This window comes from Astatotilapia calliptera, chromosome 16 (assembly GCF_900246225.1).
Source record: "Astatotilapia calliptera chromosome 16, fAstCal1.2, whole genome shotgun sequence".
Lineage (NCBI taxonomy): Eukaryota > Metazoa > Chordata > Actinopteri > Cichliformes > Cichlidae > Astatotilapia > Astatotilapia calliptera.
Window position 1 is genome coordinate 18,054,221 of NC_039317.1, and position 22,277 is coordinate 18,076,497.

A 22,277-nucleotide genomic window follows, 5' to 3' on the forward strand; every position below is an offset into this window, starting at 1 on the left:
GAGTGTTACGAGCAGCAGCAGCTATAATGGTACAGTGATACGGGGGCACCAGACTGCTCCCGAATAACTAGGCAATAAGCCTCCTTAGAGCTTCTCGCAAAATGGAGCTCAGTGGCAAGGGCTTATTTTTTGACATACTATTACTAAACCAGTTTACATGAGCAGAAAATTCTATTATCAACATGCCTGAGGAATCCATGCTGATCTGGCCACAGAATGCTGCAAATTGTGGGTTTTCTATAATAGGCTGTACCATGTGATGTTTGGCTTATGAAAAATAAAGAAAGATTCTTGACTTATCTTTTAGTTTTGTCCAACTCATGTCCACTGTTCCAGTTCAAAATCAAAACTATACTTGCCACAGATATGTGTGGCTGGGTGAGGTGGGGGCGCTACCTCACGAGTTAGAGTAGCTCATCGGGAACTTGGTGGTTCGATCTCTCGTTGCTCCAGTCTGCCAACTGAACTCGCAATGCACTCACTGGAGTATGAATGTGTATGACTGTTAGATAGAAAGAATGTAAGTCTAGAAAATAGTGCTTGTGGGTGAATAAGATATGTTGTATAAAGCGTTGTATTAAGTTTTTTATATATATATATAAATAAATAAATAAATAAATAAAGGAACCAGTCAATTTACCATATGTTTGCTGTTGGTATCCTCCGATTCAAATGTGCATAATATGAAATATGCCTACTGAGCTATATTGACTCATACTGTGCAATAAAATGCTGGTCAGATTTTCGTGGCAACTTGAGGGAACCAAAACAAGCCCTCAAATTAACTCTGACATTTTCAATATTATTGTGAATTTGTTAACAAACACTTCGAGCAGATATCGAGCAACATTTGCATAATTCAACCAATTTGATGGGCATATCCTGTCCTTTTAGCTTTATTTTAGATCTCCACTAATTCCCAGTTGGGAATAGCTGTCTCTTTACCACATAGCTGCTTCAGTCAGTTGTTTAAGGAGACTTTGTCTGCCTCGTGCTTGATGCTGACCAGACAGACAATGTTTTCACTAAAAACACTAAAAATTCATCTATAAAGGCGTGGGCTATAACCCAAGTAATTCAAGATCATTCTTTTTAACTTGTGTTGGTCTGCTTTCCATTTTAAAATAGATGAGGAATTTCGAGTTATGTCTGGAATGCGATGCTTCTTGAGACTGAGAATTATGTCTTCATTTGGTATATACTCAAGAACATCATATCAGTATACTCCTTTTTCCATGTTTTGTCATCACTGTAGTACTCCTAATCTGGTTTTAGACATCCAGGTTCCAAAATGATCCAAAGAAATGTATTTTAATCTGCCCAACCTAGAATGTGATGCCATTATTCATCAGGCTTATTTCATCTTGCAGTTTTTTGTTCTTCCTGGGGTATTGTTTGTTCTTGGACACCAGACATATATATTGAGCGGTCAGCTGTGCAGTCTGATCTCATAAAATATGAGATTCCTAAAATGTCATTTTAGGAATTATCACTGCAATTTTTTTTCCTTTTGTGTCTTTTCACAGCAGAAGTGACATCCAAACTTTCAGTTTTTTCATGTGTCATTTCATCTCACAAAATAAAATGCAAAAACCTTAAAATGCACAGACATGAAGTCAGGAGCTATTTATACATAATCCCATTTTAAACTAAAACATTCTCTGGAAAGATCCTTGTGTGAAGTTTTGCTTCAGTTTTTCAATGCTGTGTTGCACAAAAAGCAAGCAAAAGACAGCCACTGCACCTACTGCTGTTAGTAGAATGGCTCTCTTTTGTACCCATATACCCTTATGTTCAGAAGCCTATTGATGCTGTTGTGATCTTTCCCATCTTTAGTCTTGTGAATCTGTTTGGTTTTGGCAAAACATTGATAGACAATTTGGAAAACATGAAGCAAGAGAAATGCTGGACAAATAACAAGTGGAAGCAAATTCACATACAGAATCAAAGTGTGTTGATGCAGTTCACTTATTTACAGTACAATGGGGGAAAAATCTATAATAATACCTGGCTGTATATTAAATATCAGGATCTGATTGAAGTCTAGAACTTTCAGAAACAGAAGGTAAAAGCAGTAAAGTCCTTGCATCTCAAGGAAGGAAAAAATGAGTTGTGATGTCCATGAGCTCTAGACCTTCATTCAAGTATTACTAACAGTCCTTATCTTTAAAATTGTCTTTGTTCAATTACTTTTGAGCATTTAAAAATTTCAGAAGATTTATAAAAAATGTTGCAATAAGGATTAAAGTCTGCTCTTAAATGACATCTTGATTGGTGGATTTGAAATCTACTGAGGAGGTGTGCATAAGCAAAGCTACAAATATTGTGTCATTGTCCAAAGGTATTTGGACAATGACACAATATTGACACAATATACTTTTGATACCTGATTTAGTGTGCAGTGGTGTACCTTGGACGAGTGAATGTGTTTTAGATGTCTCATTCATCTGCTGTGAAGTCCTGCATTTTACCTCCAGCTGTCAAACCTCTAACTGTGTAAAACTGGTTGTTAGCATCCAGCCAGTAATCTAATGTTGGCAAGCGAGACCATGTGAAAAAAAATTGTCCTAAAATGCACGAGTGGATCTGTGACAAAGTGTTTGTTTATTTGTACATTTCTACCTCCTGAGAAGTCTGATGATTCTGTCAAAGTTCTGCAGTTGAGGTAACAGCCTATAACCGTAACCGCCTGCAGGTATATGTTACAGTACTCCTGGTTTGTTAGATATGTGTCACTGCTGAGGTTAGGTATAATACATTTATAAATATATGTAAATAGTTAATTCTGAAAACTTGACTGAACACATAGTACAAAAGTTAAACAAAGTCCATTGAACTTAAGTTACCAGGACTTCTTTATAGCCTCTTTTCCACTAATATCTGCTCGATTTGACTCAGCTCGACTCGACTCTACTTGGTATTATTATTTTCCATTACAGTTGAGAATCATGGGTCATTATAGCAACACAGCAAAAAGTCCTGTGACGTCATTTTTATGTGACACAAATACAACACAGGCGATGGTAAACTAGCTGTTCAGTCTGTGGCTTTTTGTCACTCTCGGGGACCGCAGTGTTGGTTTTTGTGCAGCCATTTTCCTCATCGTCAGGTTTCAGAAAAGGAAAAGGTCTGATTTTTGTGAAGGAGTCGCTCTCATGACTCATCGAGTGATGACTGGCCAGTCAGATACGAAAAAAGTACCTTGTACCAGGCACTGCTACCTAATGGAAAACACTAAAAATCACATCGAGTTGAGTAGGTTCTAGTGCAAATGGATTTATGAAAATCAACTGTCCAGTAGTGTTTATGAAATAATCTCTTACCCTACACTGTATGCTGTAATGCTGCAGTGCTGTACCAAAATACGTTTGTATCACAGTACAACTTTTCCTCACTGAAAGTTTGGTCACAATTCTCTTCACATCAAAGCAAGAAAAGAAAAAGAATACACAAGCACAAACGTCAAACGATAGCAGCCTTCTGTAGCTTGGTAGAGTTGTAAAGCACTTTGGTCTTACTCCAAGATTTTTACAGTATGTGCTGTATATATAAACTGAAACTGCTGCCTTGTTTTTACCTTAGTGCTTAGTGGTGTAAAGGTACAGCTAGCAGCTGTCTCCTGCCATCATTACTGTGGCTGCGTTTATGTGTTCATCTCGCAGCAGGGACATGACTGGGTACCCTGCGAGAACACATCTTTGTTGTCCCACACACTGTTCTCGTTTACATTCTGGCACGAGATAATTACCCACGACAGTGACACTGCTCAGCCCAGTGAAAGTTGACAGCAGTTTAAAGTGTCCTTTGATAACAACTTCTTGTTTAGATTCACTGCTAAGTTTGCAAGTCAAAGAATGAGGAAGGGATGGCAGGGAGTGCTTGTGTTCATTTCTTCTGTTGCCTATAGAGGAGCCTGGAGGAGCAGGCCCACCTCCAGCTCAATGAGCCATGACTGTTTAATTGCCTGACATTCTGTCAGAGCACACACCCTCAAAGCTCGGAGAGAAATGGAGATTTTAAAGTCAAAAGAGGGGATAAAGGCACAACACACTGTCAGGCTCAGAGGTGCATTAAAGATAAGAAGCGGAGCTTTTAATTTGACATTTGTAACAAGTTTTTGTGCAGTTCAATTTAGTGTAGTTTTATAGGTCCTTTTTTGTCCCCTTGTGTAATGCATGGTTCGCAATTTATATGTATGGCAATATAGCACAACAGTGAGTGCAGGGCACAAACAAGGCTAGACTGTGGAAAGAGCCAGTAGGGAACACTAAAAAATAAAATAAAGCCTTTGATCCATGAGTTTGTGCACATAGTACTGGACCCTCTTTTTGCATAGGTTTCAGAAGATGTTTTGGAAATATTAGAGATTATATTTTTATATTAAAAAAATTAATCCATGCACATAATGACTGATTATTAATAAATGAAATAATTTGGCAAAAGAAGTCCTCCCCCTCCTTCCCATCCTGGAATTTGTTGAATTTTAAAAACACAAACATCATTTACTTGGTTTATTTACCACAACTCTGAGATTTGTTTGAGCTGGTTCATTTCACATTAGACAAGGGTATTTTGCCACAAGAATCTTACAAATGGAAAGTAAATCGCAGAGTAACAACAGACAGAAAAAAGGGGGGAACAAAATACCCTGTTCTGAACTTGAGCGCTCCCTATTTTGCATTACAAATGGCACTTGTAAAATCATGCCTCCACCAATATGTTTGTTTCTTCAACATTCCTTAATATTCAAAATCAGCAATTACTTTTTTGTTTTTTCCCCTGCACACAAACAAAATCGCTTGATGAGTGCACACGTCAAATGGAAAAGCTATAATTGTAAATAAATTATAGCTCCTCTTTTTCTTTCCTCTTTTTCCACCGCTGCATAGAGCAAATGTTTTTGAAAGCCAAAGTCAACAATCAACTGCGGCAGGTGACCCGATGACCGAGTGGTTAGGGAACATAGCACTTGGGCAGCAACACCGCAAGCTATGAGCCTGTGGTTCTGCGAAAATATACTTGTCAGAACTCCTGCATAAGTTGTATAATGGTTTCACTGTGATTAGCTGAAATCTCCAAACTAAATTCCCCAAAAGCTTGGTTAAATGTAAAAAGTGTAAAAACAGATTGCAATGATTTGGAAATCTCACAAGCCCATATTATAGAAAACATGTCACATTTAAAAAGGCATTTTGCTTTTTCATGAAAACGGCTAACTCGTGTGTTATCGTTTGAAGTGATGGCTGCAACATATCTAACATAATTGGGATGGAGGTAGCAAAAGGTAGGAAAGCTAAACAGCTGGAGGAGGTCAGTAACATGATTGGTTATAAAAAAGAGCATCTCAGAGAAGCAGTTTACCAATCTGCAAAAAAAAAAAAAAAAACAGGCTCCACAAAGTGTCAAACAAATTCAGAATAATGTTCGATAAAATAAAATTGTTGAGACTGACTCCCGGGTAATTATAATGTGCTTTGAGAGGATCATCCTAAACTACTGTTCTGGACAGTCATCGGTCCACCTATGCGGGGAGCTCTGTCTCACCTGCAGCATATTAACGGATGTTGATGATGCTATTCGTTGACTTCAGCTCTGCGTTTAATACAGTAATCACAGATGAACTAGCACTGAAGCTTCACAGCCTGGTTACTATTCACTGTGCTGTTGGATCAAGGACTTTCTCTCCAACAAGCCTCAGGTAGTGAGAATAGAGGACAGTACATCATCCACACTGGCCCTGATTACAGGTGCACAGCAGAGTTGTGCACTCAGCCCAGACCTCTTGGCACTATTGACTACACTGCCACCCACTCTACAAATAACTTTGTGAGTTTTGCAGACAACACCATTGTACTGGGTCTCATATCAGATGATGATGAGGCTCATTACGGAGAGGATGTCCAAACAACCTGGTCCTGAACACCAGCATGACCAGAAGACTCATTGTGGGGTGACTGCAAGGGGTCGACAACACATAACATGCTCCCCTCCTTGTACACGGGGAGGAGGTAGAATAGATAAACAACCTTATGTTCGTGGGCATTCACATCACAGCTTGAATACATGTCACCTGGTAAAGAAGGTCCAGCAAAGGCTGCTTTTCCTCAGGAGCCATAAATGGGATGGGCTCCCCTTGAGCCTGCTGCAAACTTCTGCAGAACCACAGCAGAAAACATCCTCTGTCTCAGTATGTCAGTATAGTATGGCAGCTGCACGAAACAAGACAGAAAGCACTTGGCTTGGGCAGTGAGAACAGCACAGGGGATTGTGGGAAATCCTCTCACAGACATGGACTCAGTGTATGCTGACCGTGTCCAAAAGAAGGCCAGCTGCATTGCTGCAGACCCCACCCACCCAAGTAATAAACTGTTTGCCTTTTGGAAGAAGGTATAGGACCATAAAAACAAGAACCAACAGACTGAGGAACAGCTTCTTTCCCGGAGCTCTGAACTCTATCACCCCACCCTACCACGCATACAGACACACATACACACCTCACGCTTTAAAGGGCCGATACATGTGCTAGACACTTTGTAACGCCAACGCTACATTATAATTGTTTCCCTATTGTGTATATTTGTTCATTGTCATTCTCTGTCTTTTTAATCGTGTCTGGTTATAAGCTAATTACCACACAGAATTTTGTTATGTGACTGCATAATGACAGTAAACAATCTGAAAATTCTGTCCTCTAGAGTATGTAATTTCATCAAAAGATTCAGGGAATTGGGAGAAATCTCTGTGTTCAAAAGGGAAGGCTGAAAATCAATATCATGGCCATGACCTTTGGGCCCTCAGGCATCACTGCATTAAAACTGGGAGTGATTCTATTGTGGAAATCTCAGCATGGGCTTAGGAACACTTCCAGTAATCACTGTCTGTGAACTCAGTTAACTGTGCCATCCACATTCGCAGTGCTGAAAGATTTAAAGAGGTTTTTCAGCAGCATATACTCTTATATAGTTTTCTAGGGAAGACCCTGCATATTTCAGCAAGACAAACTAAGACTAAACTACGTAGTATTTACTGCATCTATTACAAAAGTCTGAGCAATGAACTGGTCTGTCTGCAGTCCAGATCTTTGACCAGTTTAAAAACATTTGGTGGACCATGAAATGGAAAAATATGGCAAACACAACCCAGAACTGTTGAGCAGCTAGAATCCTATATTAGACAAGAGTGGGACAACATTCCTATCCCAGAAGTCCAAACACTTGTCTCCTCACTTCCCAGATGTTTACAGACTGTTGTTAAAACAAGAGGGGATGATACACAGTGGTCCACATTGGCCCTGTACCAACTTCTTTTAGACATTTACCATCAAATTCAAAATTGCAGTTTTTTAATGGTGAATTGTCTTAATGCAGTCCTTTATGTTTATGACATGTTTTTCTATGGCCTATAGTGAAATAAATATGTATTTATGAGACATGCAAATCTTTGCATTGTATTTACGTTTTACACAGCATCCCAACTTAGCATTTATACACTAGGATTTCTTGTTATTTCTGGATTAATACAACCACTGAAACCAATCTATCTGATCAGTGTTAAGTGATAGGACAACAAGGGCTACTTGGATGTGAAAAAAATGACTCTTTTCTGTGAAAGGCTTTAAATTTTTTACATCTATGAAAGTTGTATAATGCTGATTGCCTTTCAGACTAACTATGTTTTTAAAATCATATCCGGTTCATGCATGTCTTAATAAACTTAAGTTTCACACCTTAAATTTAAGGTGAGCACCCATAAACATTGAAATGGCATGATTCACTAAGAGGTCTAGGTCCGGGTCCCCCCCTGTCCTCCATGAACCTGAAAGATAGGAGGGAACTATGACAAATAATCATTCTGCACAGTGAAGGTCAAACATTCCAGTGAAATGACAGTAAGCAACACACTGCCCTCACTCCAGCGTTAGTTTGTTTCTTTTTGTCCCCTGTGCTTTACAGTAGGTGGGAGGACATCAAGTTAAAAATTCTTCTAAATTCTTGGTTAGGTCTCCCAAAAAGAAAAGATGGTAGCACGGTGGATCGATGGCTGTCTAGAAGGTTTTGCACTTGTGATTTTGTTTACTTTAGATGTTTAAGTTTCCTCCCGCTAAAGCATGCAGGTCAATAAATAGCTATTAGGTGTGACAGTGTGATTGTCTCTGTTTGTTGACTGTGTGACAAGTGATCTGTCTGGGCTCTTCTTTGTGCATTTAGCAAAATGCACGGGCTGTATCCCTGCATGATTTGAATTAGGAGCATATGAGGAATGTGAATGACTGAATAAAAAATTCAAAAGGCAGCTGTTCAGCTAGATTCTGATGATTTGTCTGAACTGCCAACTTGCATACTAAATCTCTTTTATGTGAAGTGGAAATGGTGATTTAGCTTTTTTTTTTTGCTTTCATATGTAGACAAATGATCAGTTAGTACATGAATAACTTGGAAAGCAAAACTGTGTATTCATGTGCATGATCTTTGTTCTTTGCATTCCTTACCATGTTCAGCGGCAAACACTGAGTAACATACATGTGTGGTTTGTGAAGTCACTTGACAGGGAAATAAAAAAACATAACCACTCCTTTTAAAAAAATCTTGACCCTAGCATTATATTTCTGCCATCCAGGGATATGACAAGCCACTGAAACATTCTTGTTTTGGATACAGCCTAATGGAAGTAAAGTGGGCCTATCCACAGCTCCTTTCTCTGAGTTGTTTTATTTACTGACTCTTACCAAAACCATGCAATTATGTAGATTCCACAGATTCTAGCATAACTGATACTTTCTCTGAGACCACACAAAAATAAATAGTCTGGCAGTGCATATGTGGCATGATACTTCAGGACACTGTTTGACCATAAACGCAACGATTTTCTAGGCAAGGGGTGGCACTCATGCATGAATGTTTGAGTGCTTAAATTAAAGCCCACCAAAAACTATAGCTTGTAAATCCAAGTCACCACATCGGCACCGCCTGACACAGATTTGGTCTAACAAACTGTGACGCTCATTATGTGAAAATGTGCTTCATTAGTGACTCCTTGATGGCTGTTTTGGAAGACCACCTTAACAAGTTCACAAGTTCCTTTTTCCAACTAATTACCTGTACAGTTGACAGTTGCTGTGCGGTGGTGGCTGTTTGTTTAGAAAACAAAGGAGCAAACCAAAAAGAACCAAAGCAGACAACATGTCAAGTCGACTCTTTCTTCATAAAACAGCTGTGTTTACAGTTGGTAAGCTAAAAGAGGATGTAACTTTCATTTAGAAGCATGGGACTCTGGTTAGCTTACAAAGTGTAAACATGTGGAGTTGCACGGCGTGGACATATTCTAAAATTTACGATGGGCAGAAACCTTTAGAGCCACTGGTAGATGTGCATTGCACTGTATGCTGTGCATGTGCTTTAAGAAACTTTTTTTTTTACTTATATGGTAAAACCACAGTCCTAAAAAGTACATTTTTAAGCTTGGTATTAGTTGTCAAAGGAGAAAAAAAGCATAGCAGATCCAACCAAACCTGACTAACTTGGGTGGATCTGCTATGAGATCCTGTGATTTTTTTTTTTTTTATTCAGTGAAATCTCCTCCCTTTTCCCAGAAAAAACATTTCTGTAGAAGAAAGAGAGAACAATATGTTATTTGCACTTACTGGTCACTTTATTACGTACAAATGTTTAACTGCTTCTTAAACCAAATGTCTAATCAGGCAATCACATGTCATCACCTCAGCACATTAAGGTTATAGACATGGACAAGATGACTTGTTGAAGTTTAAACTGAGCATGAGTGGTACTGAGTTGTTGAGAAACTGCTGATCTACTGGGATTTTCCCACCTCTAGAGTTTACAGAGAGATTTGTCCAAAAAGGAGAAAACATCCAGTGCGCAGCAGTTTGGTGGAAATGGTTTGTTGATGCTAGAAGTTAGGGGGAAATGACCAAACTGCTTTGAGATGATGGGAAGGCAACAGCCACTCAAATAACCACTCGTTACAACCAAAGTATGCGTACGAGCATCTCTGAATGCACAATACATCAAAGCGTGAAGCAGATGGATTACAGCAGACCACGCCATGTGGTCTTCTGCTGTTGCTCAAAGGATTGCTGACAAACTAAGGCTGCGTGGACTCGCCAAAATTGTAGAGTAGAAGATTAAGAAAATGTTTCGTGGTCTGATGAGTCTCAACTTCTCTTGCAGCATTTACATGGTAGGGTCAGAATTTGGCATAAAACACATAAAAGCATGGATCCATCCTGCCTTTAATGGTTCTGGCTGGTGGTGCTGTAATGATTTGGGGTATTTTTTCTTAGTGCCTCTTACTAACAGCTGAACATAGTTTCAACGCCAAAGCCTACCTGAGTATTGTTACTAACCATTGTTACTAATATCACAAAGAATGAAGGCAGTTCTGAAAGAAAAAGAGGGCTACAAAAGTAAACAGATTTCAACTCAGAGACTCGGCTGCATTATCTTAATGCTAATGTCGGGGGGGGGGGGGGGGGGGGGAGCAGTGACATTTAGTAGAGCTGTGGGATGACTTTACATTATTTATATTCTTTGTCAATTATGTGAATTTGTTTGTCAGGAGTTGTGAATGTTGAAAAAAAATAATGAAGAAGCTTGTGGCGCCTTCATTGATTTAAAGATGAAGCACTTAGTTTGCCCTCAGTCACTCGGTTGATTCTCAGGCTGACAATATAAATTTGCGTGGGAAGGCAGAGGAATGACACATTGCTGATATCTGGCTTGTGGCACCACTGTGGACATATTTATTCCTTGAAAAGAGCATTTAGTGCTTTTGGATCTATATGAAGGTTTTTTTTTTTAACCCAGTCTGTGTGGGTTGTGTTACGTTGTAAATGAGTTTTTCCTCATCCATGGTTTACTCTCGATGCCACATTTTAGGTCAAGATGACACATTTCAGATGACCAGTAACCACAAATCCCAAGTTTAACGACAAGCAACAAGTTTGTTGCTCATAATAGCAAGAATCTGACACTGTTGTGAGTGGGAGTGTGGTTCTGATTGCATGGGGCAAACAATACAGCTTTTGAGGAAAAAAAAGGAAGTTGTTTATGTAAATGTGTAGGAAGTAGAGGCTGCTTTGAGCACATCACCATCACTTCCTATGACTAAATTATATGTAAGATGAGCATACAGAGACATTTCCCATAGTGACACATCTCAATCAGGTTATCAGGCAACTGCAGCTGACAGTAATCCAATGCTTTATGACCTTGATCCTATAGTGATAAAAGAGACATTGCACATGCTGTATCAGGGCAAAAGGTGCAACAACCATAGAATACTTATCATCCATTTGTTACTGTTGTCATTCACAAGGCAACACTAGTAAGGTTGTCAACAGGGTGGAAAGAATAACAATCCTGTGTCTCACTGTCAGCTGGGTTGAACAAAACTTTTAAGCTAAAAATATAAGATGAAGAAGCCGTTTCAGCAGAGGGATTTATTCTTCAAGACAATTTCATAACAATCTTATTGCATACGTAAGTGCCTGTGGGTGTAGGACAAGAGGTATAGATATTTTATTTTGTTTTACTTTCTCCAAAGCCTGAGGTGGTTCAAATTAAATTCCCAAAACGACAAAACTGTGATGTGTATCACAATGTGAGTACGGGGCTTATCAAAGTTCAGAAAAGTACAATTTAGAAGGTTTTTCAGGAGCCGGCTTAAGAGAAAACATAAATAATAAATAATTTGATAAACAAACTCAAAAAATACAAACTCAATTCAGAAAAGATAGATATATAGATATAGATATAGATATATATATATAGATAGATAGATATAGATATGTGTGTAAATGAGAATACAAAATTAGAAGAGCAAAGAAAATCTATACAGAAACTATGCAAACATGATCAGTGCTAGTCCAGTTTGTCCTCTTTTTACCATGCAATACTTAAAAAAATATCAAAAGGACATTTAGAGAAAACGGCTTACAAAAAGCAGCAATTACAGCTAGCAAGATAAAAATACTCTGTCCTGGATTATAGGTATTACGGTATTAAGATACTGCGTTGGCTAAAGCCACAGAGTGCCGCGGTGTTGTATGAGAACATTTTATGTGACAAGAAAATCTCCAGTCAAAATTGTATTTTTTTTATTTGCTTTTTGAGCGTCTTAAAACAGCATGCTGTCCTCTTGTGCAGTCATTCATTTTGATAAATGTGGGACCTGACTCTGTTTGGCTTGCTGGTCATGCCACGATGGCCCAGATGCATCCATCTTTTAAGAGTAAAGGCAAAATATAAATATCAATAAAAAGACATTCAGACCACTTAATAATTTATCATTTTACTAAGCTTTAAATGATATACCGTGATCCTATTTTGTCATATTAGTCTTCATTTTTGAACGTAGATACAGAGAGGAAATGAATACTGGCACAATAAGTTCTCCAAACCTTGTTTTTCACCACCTCTGAGATTTTTGCCGTCCGAAATGCCAAACAAATCCAAATCCCCTGATAATTTGCAGGTCTCAGCAATCCATTATTAACGGCTTGACTTTCTATGAAGTCAATTTTGTGACCATTATATCTCACTATGCTTTTAATATCCCACATATCCTTATTATGGTTTTCTGAGAAAATACACAAAACCAGCATATAAAGGATCCATGTAATGCCTTACATCTGCAATCCAGTTGGATAATTGTTTCAGGGATCTTGGCCAGACGCAAAAGCACAGCTTGTCCACAAGTATATGCTGTATACAAGTAAAAGGTCACATTATGCTCCATTTTCCTGCAGTCTCAAATCGGCCTATATATGGCAAAGATCCAAACATGACCCACCCTCTGGCGTGGAGATGTACAAATTCCATTACATTTGTGGTTTAGCTTACAAAGATCACATACTTTATACTACCAGATGGGTATAAGATAGTTGCAATGATAGATATGTCATGAGTTTCTGCTGTTACAGACAGCTGAATGTTACAGTGGCTGAATCTGCTGTGGAATTTTTTTTGTAGCTGCAAATGAAATTTACGAAACCATAAATGTGGTTTATTAAACGAAGAGAGGCACAGGAAGGGAAGTCAGTAAAAACCGCAGATATTGGAAAATGCATAGTATAATAAAAATGGGCGCATAATAACTGAGCTAAAATCATGTGGGGGGGTTTATATACTTTTTTGGATGTTATCATGCTGATAATCAAATTGCCCCAATAACTCTGTTTTACAGTTCGTCACTTTTTTAAGTTAAAATCAAAGGTCAGCCAGCCGCTATAATGCCAAAACAGTATTTTTTCCACAAACACTGATTTTATTTAATTCCTTCCATACATTGTCCATTTTCCCCCTCATCGACTAATGCTGGTGCCATAAAGGCTCTGCTACATTTCATATGTGTCAATTCATTAATGAGGCGCACTGGCCCCATTACACTGTACGCTGCTTGCATCTCTGGGGAACAGGGGTAGCAGGGGAAAGCAGGCTTGCCAATGATTGCTCTGTTTTCCATAGTGCATAGCTTCCCTTTAATCATCTCCCTTTTTCAAAGTTCGCCTGTCGTAGCCTTGGGCGAGTCACATGCACAAACTCAACGCCGCTTCATCAATATTCTGTCATTTTTTCCTCACCATGGGATCTTTGTGTGATACATTTTGCTCACTATGATAAACCATATTGCCTAACTGTGTAGTTACCATGGGACTGAGCAAATGGTTTGAGGCAAAAAGACTTAAAATGGGCCATGACAGTCCCGTTCAGTGACAGGATGTAAGTACAACATGAGCTACATCAATAAAGTCATTTATAAGGGAAATACTTGATCTTCGTGTGTGTGTGTGTGTGTGTGCTTTATGTGCAGAATCCAGTATACACAAACCTAGATAAGGTTGGGCTTTAACAACACCTGTGTATTGACTTATGACTAATGAAGTCTTCAAATGCCCCTATGATCACAACGGATACCAGCATCATTTTGTAAGACATCCTTTTTTCTGTTGCTATTCACAATTTAATATAATCCACTTTACAAAGTGATCAAATCTGATAAATATAGCCTTAAAAGTCTAAAGATGTTGGTTTGTAATTATGCATCTTACACTTTTATTTTTGGAGACAGGTTTTTTTTCCCACAAGTTTTTCAAGGTACACAGAGATTCACTGTCACATTGAATTAAAGGCATGATGAATTGTTTCCTCTACAACACTTATAAAGTCTGTGTAATGTTGAAAATAAAGTTATGCCTCCAGGGTGCTGCAGAAGCGAGCGCACAAATTCAGTTCAACTTTCAAAACTTAATTTTACAACATAGTAAGACAGCGTGATAGCAAATCTGGTTTGACGCACTTATGCGATTGCATCAATGCAATGTACAGTATTAAATTAAGGCAGACGTTTTAAAATCGGTGTTTCGGCCGCAGTAATAAGTGATAAATATTCATTAGCTTTGTTTATTGCCCCCATATCTTCCCCACAATTTCTGTCAGGTATATAATTAAAATGGATCACACAGCATTTACACTATTGTGTGAATGCCAGGTTGCAAATCGAAACAAATGCAAAATAATAGCCAGATTTGTGTAACAATACAGTTTTACTTTACTTCGTGCATTCGCTCTAAGGAAGCAGCATAGTAACGGCGTGACAGCGCTGTCACCAGGAGACGCGCTGCTCTGGTTGAGGCTTTCTTGGGCTGTTCATGTCAAATCATGTTTTGGAATCCTGCTGTGGCAGATTTCTACCAGGACATAATCAGTTGTAATCAAGTTAAACGAGGAGGAAGTTAAAGAAAGTGCTGCAGCCTGCAGACTGATCCTTAAAAAATGGATTTATCATGAGCACGTGGCATGTAGCCCAGCAGTCTGTGGGGTGGGGTGATGATATGACATCACTCCAATGTCATATCAAGCCACATAGCTTGTAAGTGGTTGTGATGTTTTCTAACCATGATTTGCTTTTGGTGTACCATTTTCATTTGTGTTAGCACTGCAAGATTAACAGCGGAGTGATGTCTTTCTGATCTCATCTATTGTGAAGTCACAAAGGGGAAACATTGTTTGCTTTTGCCCTCTGTTGATGGATATTGATTGGATGAAAACAGCCCACATCTATATGCAGTCTGGTAGTTACCTGCTCCAAGCAACACTGCCAGTCACCTTTGAGGCAAATGTTTCCAGACAAGGACAAAGCAGACACAACGATGTGGAGACAACTGCTACTCGAAACATCATCGCAGAGGTCATTTGCTTGATGTGCTTTAGGCTAACCAATGTTATTTCTACTGAATCATTTTAATAATATGCTAAAAGTACTTTAAAGCCAGATGGCAAGCCTTGGTTGAAAGAATCTGCTGTTTATGAGTTGACTTGAACTGATGAGGAGGATTTTATGACATGTTGGACACCAGACTTAATAGTCATGTCTAGGGAATTATACCCACAGGGATTCAGTCCCCTGTGACTTGACACCATGACGGCTGATTTGTCAACAGCCTTACCACAAGAGACTGCATTAGTTCCTCAGTGTGACTGGGTAAAAAATCTAACTTGATCACAGTTGTGATGAACATGCAAAGTTATTCTTACTGTGGCCTTCCTCCTTGTGAGAAACTATTTGGTCTGTCCTCAAATTGGTCACTGGTCAGGGAAAGAGACTTGTGGCATGGCCAAGGACTTGGTATGAGCAGAACCGACTCCCTGACCCCTGTAATTGAGATGCAGGAAGAATACTGCATTCGTATCAAATGAAAAACTATTTTAACGCAGACAGGAGGAGCAGTTGCCAGGGAAAATAAGTTGATCGAGGAGTTGTCTGCCCCTTGTGGTTTAGTGGGAAGACCTGCTGTCGAGTCTATGATTAGATTGAACGTGCACTAATTTAGTACAGACTTGCAGCAGATGGATGTGTGCCGTGTCAAACAGTGACGACAACCCCAGATATGTGCTTATGAAAAGGACTGGTTGTTAATTAAGCAAGATAGGTGCTTATTACAGAGAGAGAGAGGAAAGGAGATGTACCAGCTGACTGAAAAGCCAGGGGACACACTCTGCACAGGTCAGCTTGGGGAGCACTGCAAATGCAGTGTGTGTGCTGAGAGCAAAAGTTATGTAGTCTGGCCGCATATTTCTTTTTTACCGAAAGGCACATAGCACGTACAGACATCATTCTACGGCCAGATAAGAGCTTAGGGCACTGACATTGTGCCGTCACTGGGAGTGTGACTGCAACTTCAAAGCCAGCGACACGTCAGCTTTTGATCTGAGAATAGGCAAGGGCGTCTGAAAACCACTGGTCAAAGTATAGTTCACTCACATTTCTGTTCTGAGCTGAAAGATGGCACACAGCTGCCACACTGTTAGAGAGCCACGAGAACTTATGATCTGTCTGCCTGCACACTCAGCTGTGTGCACAGAAAAACAGCATGGGTGATAAATATTGTAAGAAAGTGTGTGCAAACACAAAGACTTTAAGCCCGTTAACACCGGAATCTCATATGCTCATATGGCTGATTTTTGGAAATAATTACTCTCTGTAAACATTTCCTCATGTTTGTCCACGTGAGCTTGCCAACAGCTTTTTACAGCGAGTAAACACTGTATCGCATATCCGGGCTGTTTGGGCAGATTTCATTTGAGGTGAAAAAAGCAAGTTTAAAGGTGAGGTTATGTTTGGATCATAGCACGCTAAGCTGTGTGAGCTGTAATACATTACAGGCTACTTTCCATTGCTGTTGCTGAATTTATTTTCTGTGGTTTGGTGCTGTTAAAAAAAAATCTCTGCTTATCTTTTCTTGTGGAAATAAGAGCTATAAAGAGACAAAAAAGAACTGGACAATTAAATAAATGCATGATTAACTGCATTGCACACACACACACACACACACACACACACACACAGTGCTCGTTAAAATTCAAAATAATTAAAATGAAAGCTTGGATAAAATGATTCAATACAGAAAGGATAGAGAAGACTGAGCTTATTCTGTGTATCAAAGTCGGAAGACACCAGAGGCTTTACCCACAAATCTCCTTTGAATGGGAGCTCTGTTGTAAGATCACGGGTCAGCTAGGCATGAAAGTTTCACTTACATTTAGAACTAAAGCAAGACAGAAAAAGACCAAAAAGAGTGGGGACCTTGCAGAGTCACAGCGAGTAGGCAGAGAGAGAGAACAACGCAGTGAAGAAATATATGGTTCATGACAGGAAACAGGGCAATGGGGTAAAAGAAGAAAAAAAATATGTCTGAGGAGGGAAGTGGAGAGTTGACAGTGGTGCTGCAGTGGTGCTGCATACATGATTAAGCTTCAAGGTAAATATAATTATATTTTTTTTTTTGTTTAAGCTAAGGAGAAGATGTTTAAAAGATAAACCTGGTCATGCTCTTTACTTTATTATTGTCATCAAATTCATAAAAAAATCATAACCTACAAAAAGGTTATGAATATTGATCTTGAAGCCAAATCCTGATTTAGCTTATTCACTTGTGCAACGTAGCTCCATTGTATTTTTCGTTTGTTTGTTTCTATTTTAATTAAGACATATTACCTCCCCATACAATTGCACTGGGCAACATGTATCTTAAGAGCAATAAACAGGGCCCATTTGTTGTGGCTGTATATATACTGCATCCTGCGGGCGCAAGTACCCGTTCGTGCACCAAACGTGGATTAATCAGCCACTTTAAATTGTGCTCAGCAAATAAACTCCTGCTTGGGAAACATTTGTAACTTCCCAGTGCCCAGTTGCTGTAAGAAATTCATAAGCCTCTTTTAAAAGTTAAACTACATGCATTTACGTCTCCTGAGTAACCAGCAGGGGAGAGGATAAATGCCACATGCACAGCTGGGAAGTTGGGAAGTACTCAGAGAGTGAGGGACTAAGTAGCACCTGTTTGGTTTTGCGCCGTTCATGGAATTCATCAACAAGAAGCAATATGCATTAAATGTATTATGCATTTATTATGCACAACGTATTTATATATTCCAAATATATAAGCTGTCATGTCAGCTGTTACCGGTATATAATAATAAGCTTTACTACATTAATAATAACACTGCTGTATAGTTCACATTTGTGTATTTTTTTTGCCAAAGTTAAAGGATTTATCTTAATTCAATATTGGAATTAATAAACTGTTACAGTTGTTAAAGAAACATTTAAAGACATGCATTTGCACACTGTATCACTGGTAGATCAGTGAATAAAGATACAGCACTGTTCCTGTAAGTAATATATAATATACATGATATGATGCATAAAACAGGACAAGAGCAAGGCTACGTACATCCCTGCAGGATTGGCCTCAAAGACCTTTATAGTGCCTATAAAGAATAGGAAATATATGCCTATATATCTATATATACCACTTTTTTTTTCAGTGCAGACAGTATATACACTGTATATTTAAAATTATAGAATACATAGCAAATATATATCATTGCAGGAGAAGATGGTTTAATGGGTTTTCAAATGGCTCATTTAGCTCTGTTTATTTAAATAATTATTTAAAATATTTTTAATGAAAATCAAGAGCTACGTTTCTGCGCTGATCTGTCATATTTAAACCATTTAGAAATTATTCAGAAGACATCATTCAGTGGAAAACATCTGTACAGTTAGCAGCGTTTGAAGATAAGTCTTTTTAGCAGCACTTCTAATATCTTAAGGTCCTTATATATATGGTCCTTAAATTTAGAAGTTATTGAAGTCCTGGGACTGAATAATAATCTAAAAATGAATACAGCTTGCACTTCTATTGAGTAAATGCTTCTATCAACTCCCTCATCAGCCCTTATTATAGATTGTAGATATCTCACACTAATGCCACCTTTAGTGTCATTAGGAATTGGAGCAGCTATCACATAGCATGATAATAGTCATTTGTTAGGATGTCACTGAAAACAAATGCTATGTAATATCCTGATGTGAGGCGCCGGGGAGGTGCTGTGTCTGTGATCGTCATTGTGATTTTAATGAGAATGTCAGTGCTGTCAGTAATAGGTAGCAGATTATAAAAAGAATCGCATATCTCCGCTCTGCTTCCTCACATACCATGGGGACATGCGTTTCTTCTACACCGTCTTTTGTGTGTATGTGTCTGCGTGTGTGCGTTTTTTGTGTGTGTGTAATTTTGTCTTCCATTAGGCTTTCTGCTGACATCTGTTTGGATGTCATGTCTTCCATCTATGTTTGGCCACATGGAGCTGAACTTTGATGTTAAAGAAGCTTCATTAGCAAACATAATTAGTTTCAATTTGCAAGGTTATTTTGTCACTTTCATTTCCTCCCTGGATTTTTCGTCTACTCACTTTCATCTCACCAGATCTCAAAGACATACTGCCATCTAGTGGCCTTTGCAGTTGGTTGCATTTGAGGGTTATTTGTTGGAGTGGTAGTATTTGTTCATAGGCAACGTCCAGTTAGACGAGAGGCAGACTTTTCTCAGAGGCTTGTTTATAATTGTGTTAAGTTTGCAAAACCTTTCTCTTTTGCAAACTTAACACAGACTTTTTAGGGGGTTTTTTTCAGTTCATGAATCTTTCAGATTTTTTAAATTCTGTTTCAAATAGGATAATAAATTAGCTGCTGCTTAAAATACCTTTTCACTTGCAGCCACGTGAAATAATGGCCACACAATACTTGATAGAGGTATTAATCGAATGTTTTCATATGTGTCATTCCTAGTTCAGTTCCCACTTTCACAGGTTCTGTTTTTTGCCAGCAGATCCTGAGGAAAACTGTGAATCTCACTTGTTAGACTTAACTTAATGTATGAGGTTTAGTCAAACATTGCCAGTCAATCTCTTGTATTGAGTGTAGCCTCGACCCTCTGGGCAGTATCAGAGCTGCTCAAGTGCTTTGGCATCAGTGTGACAGGATTAACACATCAAAAGCAGTGTCAAGGCCTACAGCAGCGTCACACAGTCAGTACAGCACCTTTCATGTTCTGCTCAGGTTCTCTACAATTTCACGTAAGCCAACAGCAAGTCAGACGGAAAAAGATAATGGGGCCAACCTGCTGCTATCAGGCTTTCCCTCAGCTTCAGTGAAATATGTCAAATTCTGTGTGTTTGATGAAAGATTGGAGTTCAACAGGCTCAAGTCAGGAAACGATATCTGACTTTGTCACATGGCTGGGATGCAAAGGAGCATTTATGTCTGGCATTCAGTTTGAAATGATTGCTGCAAGCCTGCATAGTCTTCCTTTCCATGATGCAAACATTTGATAGTCAACAGAGAAGGAAAAATTAAACCCAAATCGTTTGGTACGAGTTCAAGTGCGAAGATGTCTTCCTGAGGTTTATAATCAGCTTGTTAAGGTGTGTTAGTGAGCAAAAGTGAAATGCTTCTCTACCTTTTTCACACGAGATGCATCCAGAGTAACAGTAAGCTTTATTCATCTCACTCAAATGCAAGTTTTCAACCTGCCATTTCTCATCCACTGTGTGTCAGAAATGTCTTAGTTTAATTTAGTGTTTGTATTTTCTCTCAAATGATTTTACAGCCACATACTGTTGTTAGTAACACTGTGGGATTTGGTTTTTTAATGACTAATCATGATTGTCAGTAATAGTAATGTTATAGGAGCTTTACCTTACAATATAAACCACCTTGAGGCAATTGTTGTTATGATTTGATGCTATAGAAATAAGAAATAGGAGCATTTGACATGTACTTTTTAGAAAAACAGCACATTGTCTTTTTCATATGTCATACATATATTAGGAGACATAATGCCTTATTGACTTCAATTTGTGTAATTACTTCAATCAGTTTGACTTTGTAGACATTTTCTCTTTAGCTGCTATTTTTTTATTACATTAACTCTGCAGAGTTTTTAGATACAAAAAGACTGTTTTGAAACATAATGAATAGCTTATAGCTGTTAATAAACGCCATATTAATGTGCAATAAAAATGTAATTCAGTAAATATTTCTGACCATCTATTCTTGTAGGTACTGCTGGACTCATATTTTGTTTAATATTTGGGGCTGTGATGTGAGGAACTGAAGTGAAACTGATTTTTCTGTATTAATGTTACATTGTAAGCATATAAAAACATCAATAACATCCCTGAAACTGTATTTATGATATGTATCATCCTTGATTGGAAATCAGACTTCATGTACTTATACAGGAGGCTTTTTTCCTATCTCACAATGACCCCTGTCCTTGTGTAGGTGGTTGACATAAAAGAGAAACTAAAGGACTTCAAGAAATTTTGGTCCAACCTACCTGAGGCGATGTGTGTAGAAGACAGAGTGACCGCTGGAAATGCCAGCGAAGAGGAGTGCTGGAACGGACACACCAAGGGCAGGTAAGGGCAACAGAGCCTGAAGCTAATGCCAGCTAACACAAAAGGGTAGAAGTCCAAAGTCTGTTCAACCTGCTTCATATTAAGAAGTCTAAGCCTAGAATTAAGAATCAGATTATGTGCTTTCACCTGCTCTGCAAGAGCTTAGCATGCGTTTTGATTTGAACTAAAAGTAAGCTGTTGTCTTAAACATTATAAAAAAAACTTTTCTATGTGGTTTCAATTCATCTCGTGTAAAATATCATTTGCTTCCATGCGTTTTGAATTTGGTGGCATATTTGTGAAATTGTGTTTTTCTTCTTCTTCTTCTTTTGTTTTTAAATGTTCAACCAGCATCTAGATCCATCTGTTATTTTGGTTTCATTTTAAAAAGCTAACATTTGCATTAGGGCTCCAGATTCCCTGGCCGTTACTGATCTAACTGAGAAATCGATTTTTGCTTTTAATCATTATATCAGCTATATGATTTTGAATATTTTAAACTTCTTTAATTGTTTTAATTGATATTCAATGCTATTTTCAGTGGTAGAAAAAAACAACATCAATTAAAGAAGTGAAATTTTGCCTCTTTCACCTCAGCAACATTTCAGACGTGTGTATTTTCCAGAGTGATCTGGACTTATGGAGAACAATTGCTGCTGTGTCAGATGATCGGTGGAATTCCATCACATGACGACCTGCCGCTTATTTATCGAGCAGGAGTGCATTCAGCTGACACGTTTTCCCGAGAGAAATATGTCAAAAGAATGTCAGAACATTACCCTACACGACTGGGTCAAATGTTCATTTTGCCAACATTGTTGTTACCTCAAAGAGCAATTCCCAAGTGCTGTACTGGACCCATGACTCAAAACATTTATGGAATTCGACCGTGTTTAGCCTGTCTCTGTTTTTGTTGAGTGAATGCTTCTGATGAGATTTCAGAGAAAGCAGTCTATAACAACTAAACAAAGTAAAGGTTTTCTTTGTTTAGCAACTAAACAGTATCAATGA

General features: G+C 38.5%; 1 protein-coding gene across 2 annotated transcripts in view; it reads left to right on the forward strand.

Moving 5' to 3' along the window:
- LOC113007382 (glypican-6-like) overlaps positions 1–22,277 on the forward strand; it is an 80,688-nt gene that overhangs the window by 54,327 nt on the left and 4,084 nt on the right. For both annotated transcript variants that reach the window (XM_026143876.1, XM_026143877.1), the window contains one exon: positions 21,151–21,287. In XM_026143876.1, the coding sequence (XP_025999661.1) occupies positions 21,151–21,287 (137 nt within the window). The remainder of the gene's footprint in view (positions 1–21,150; positions 21,288–22,277) is intronic.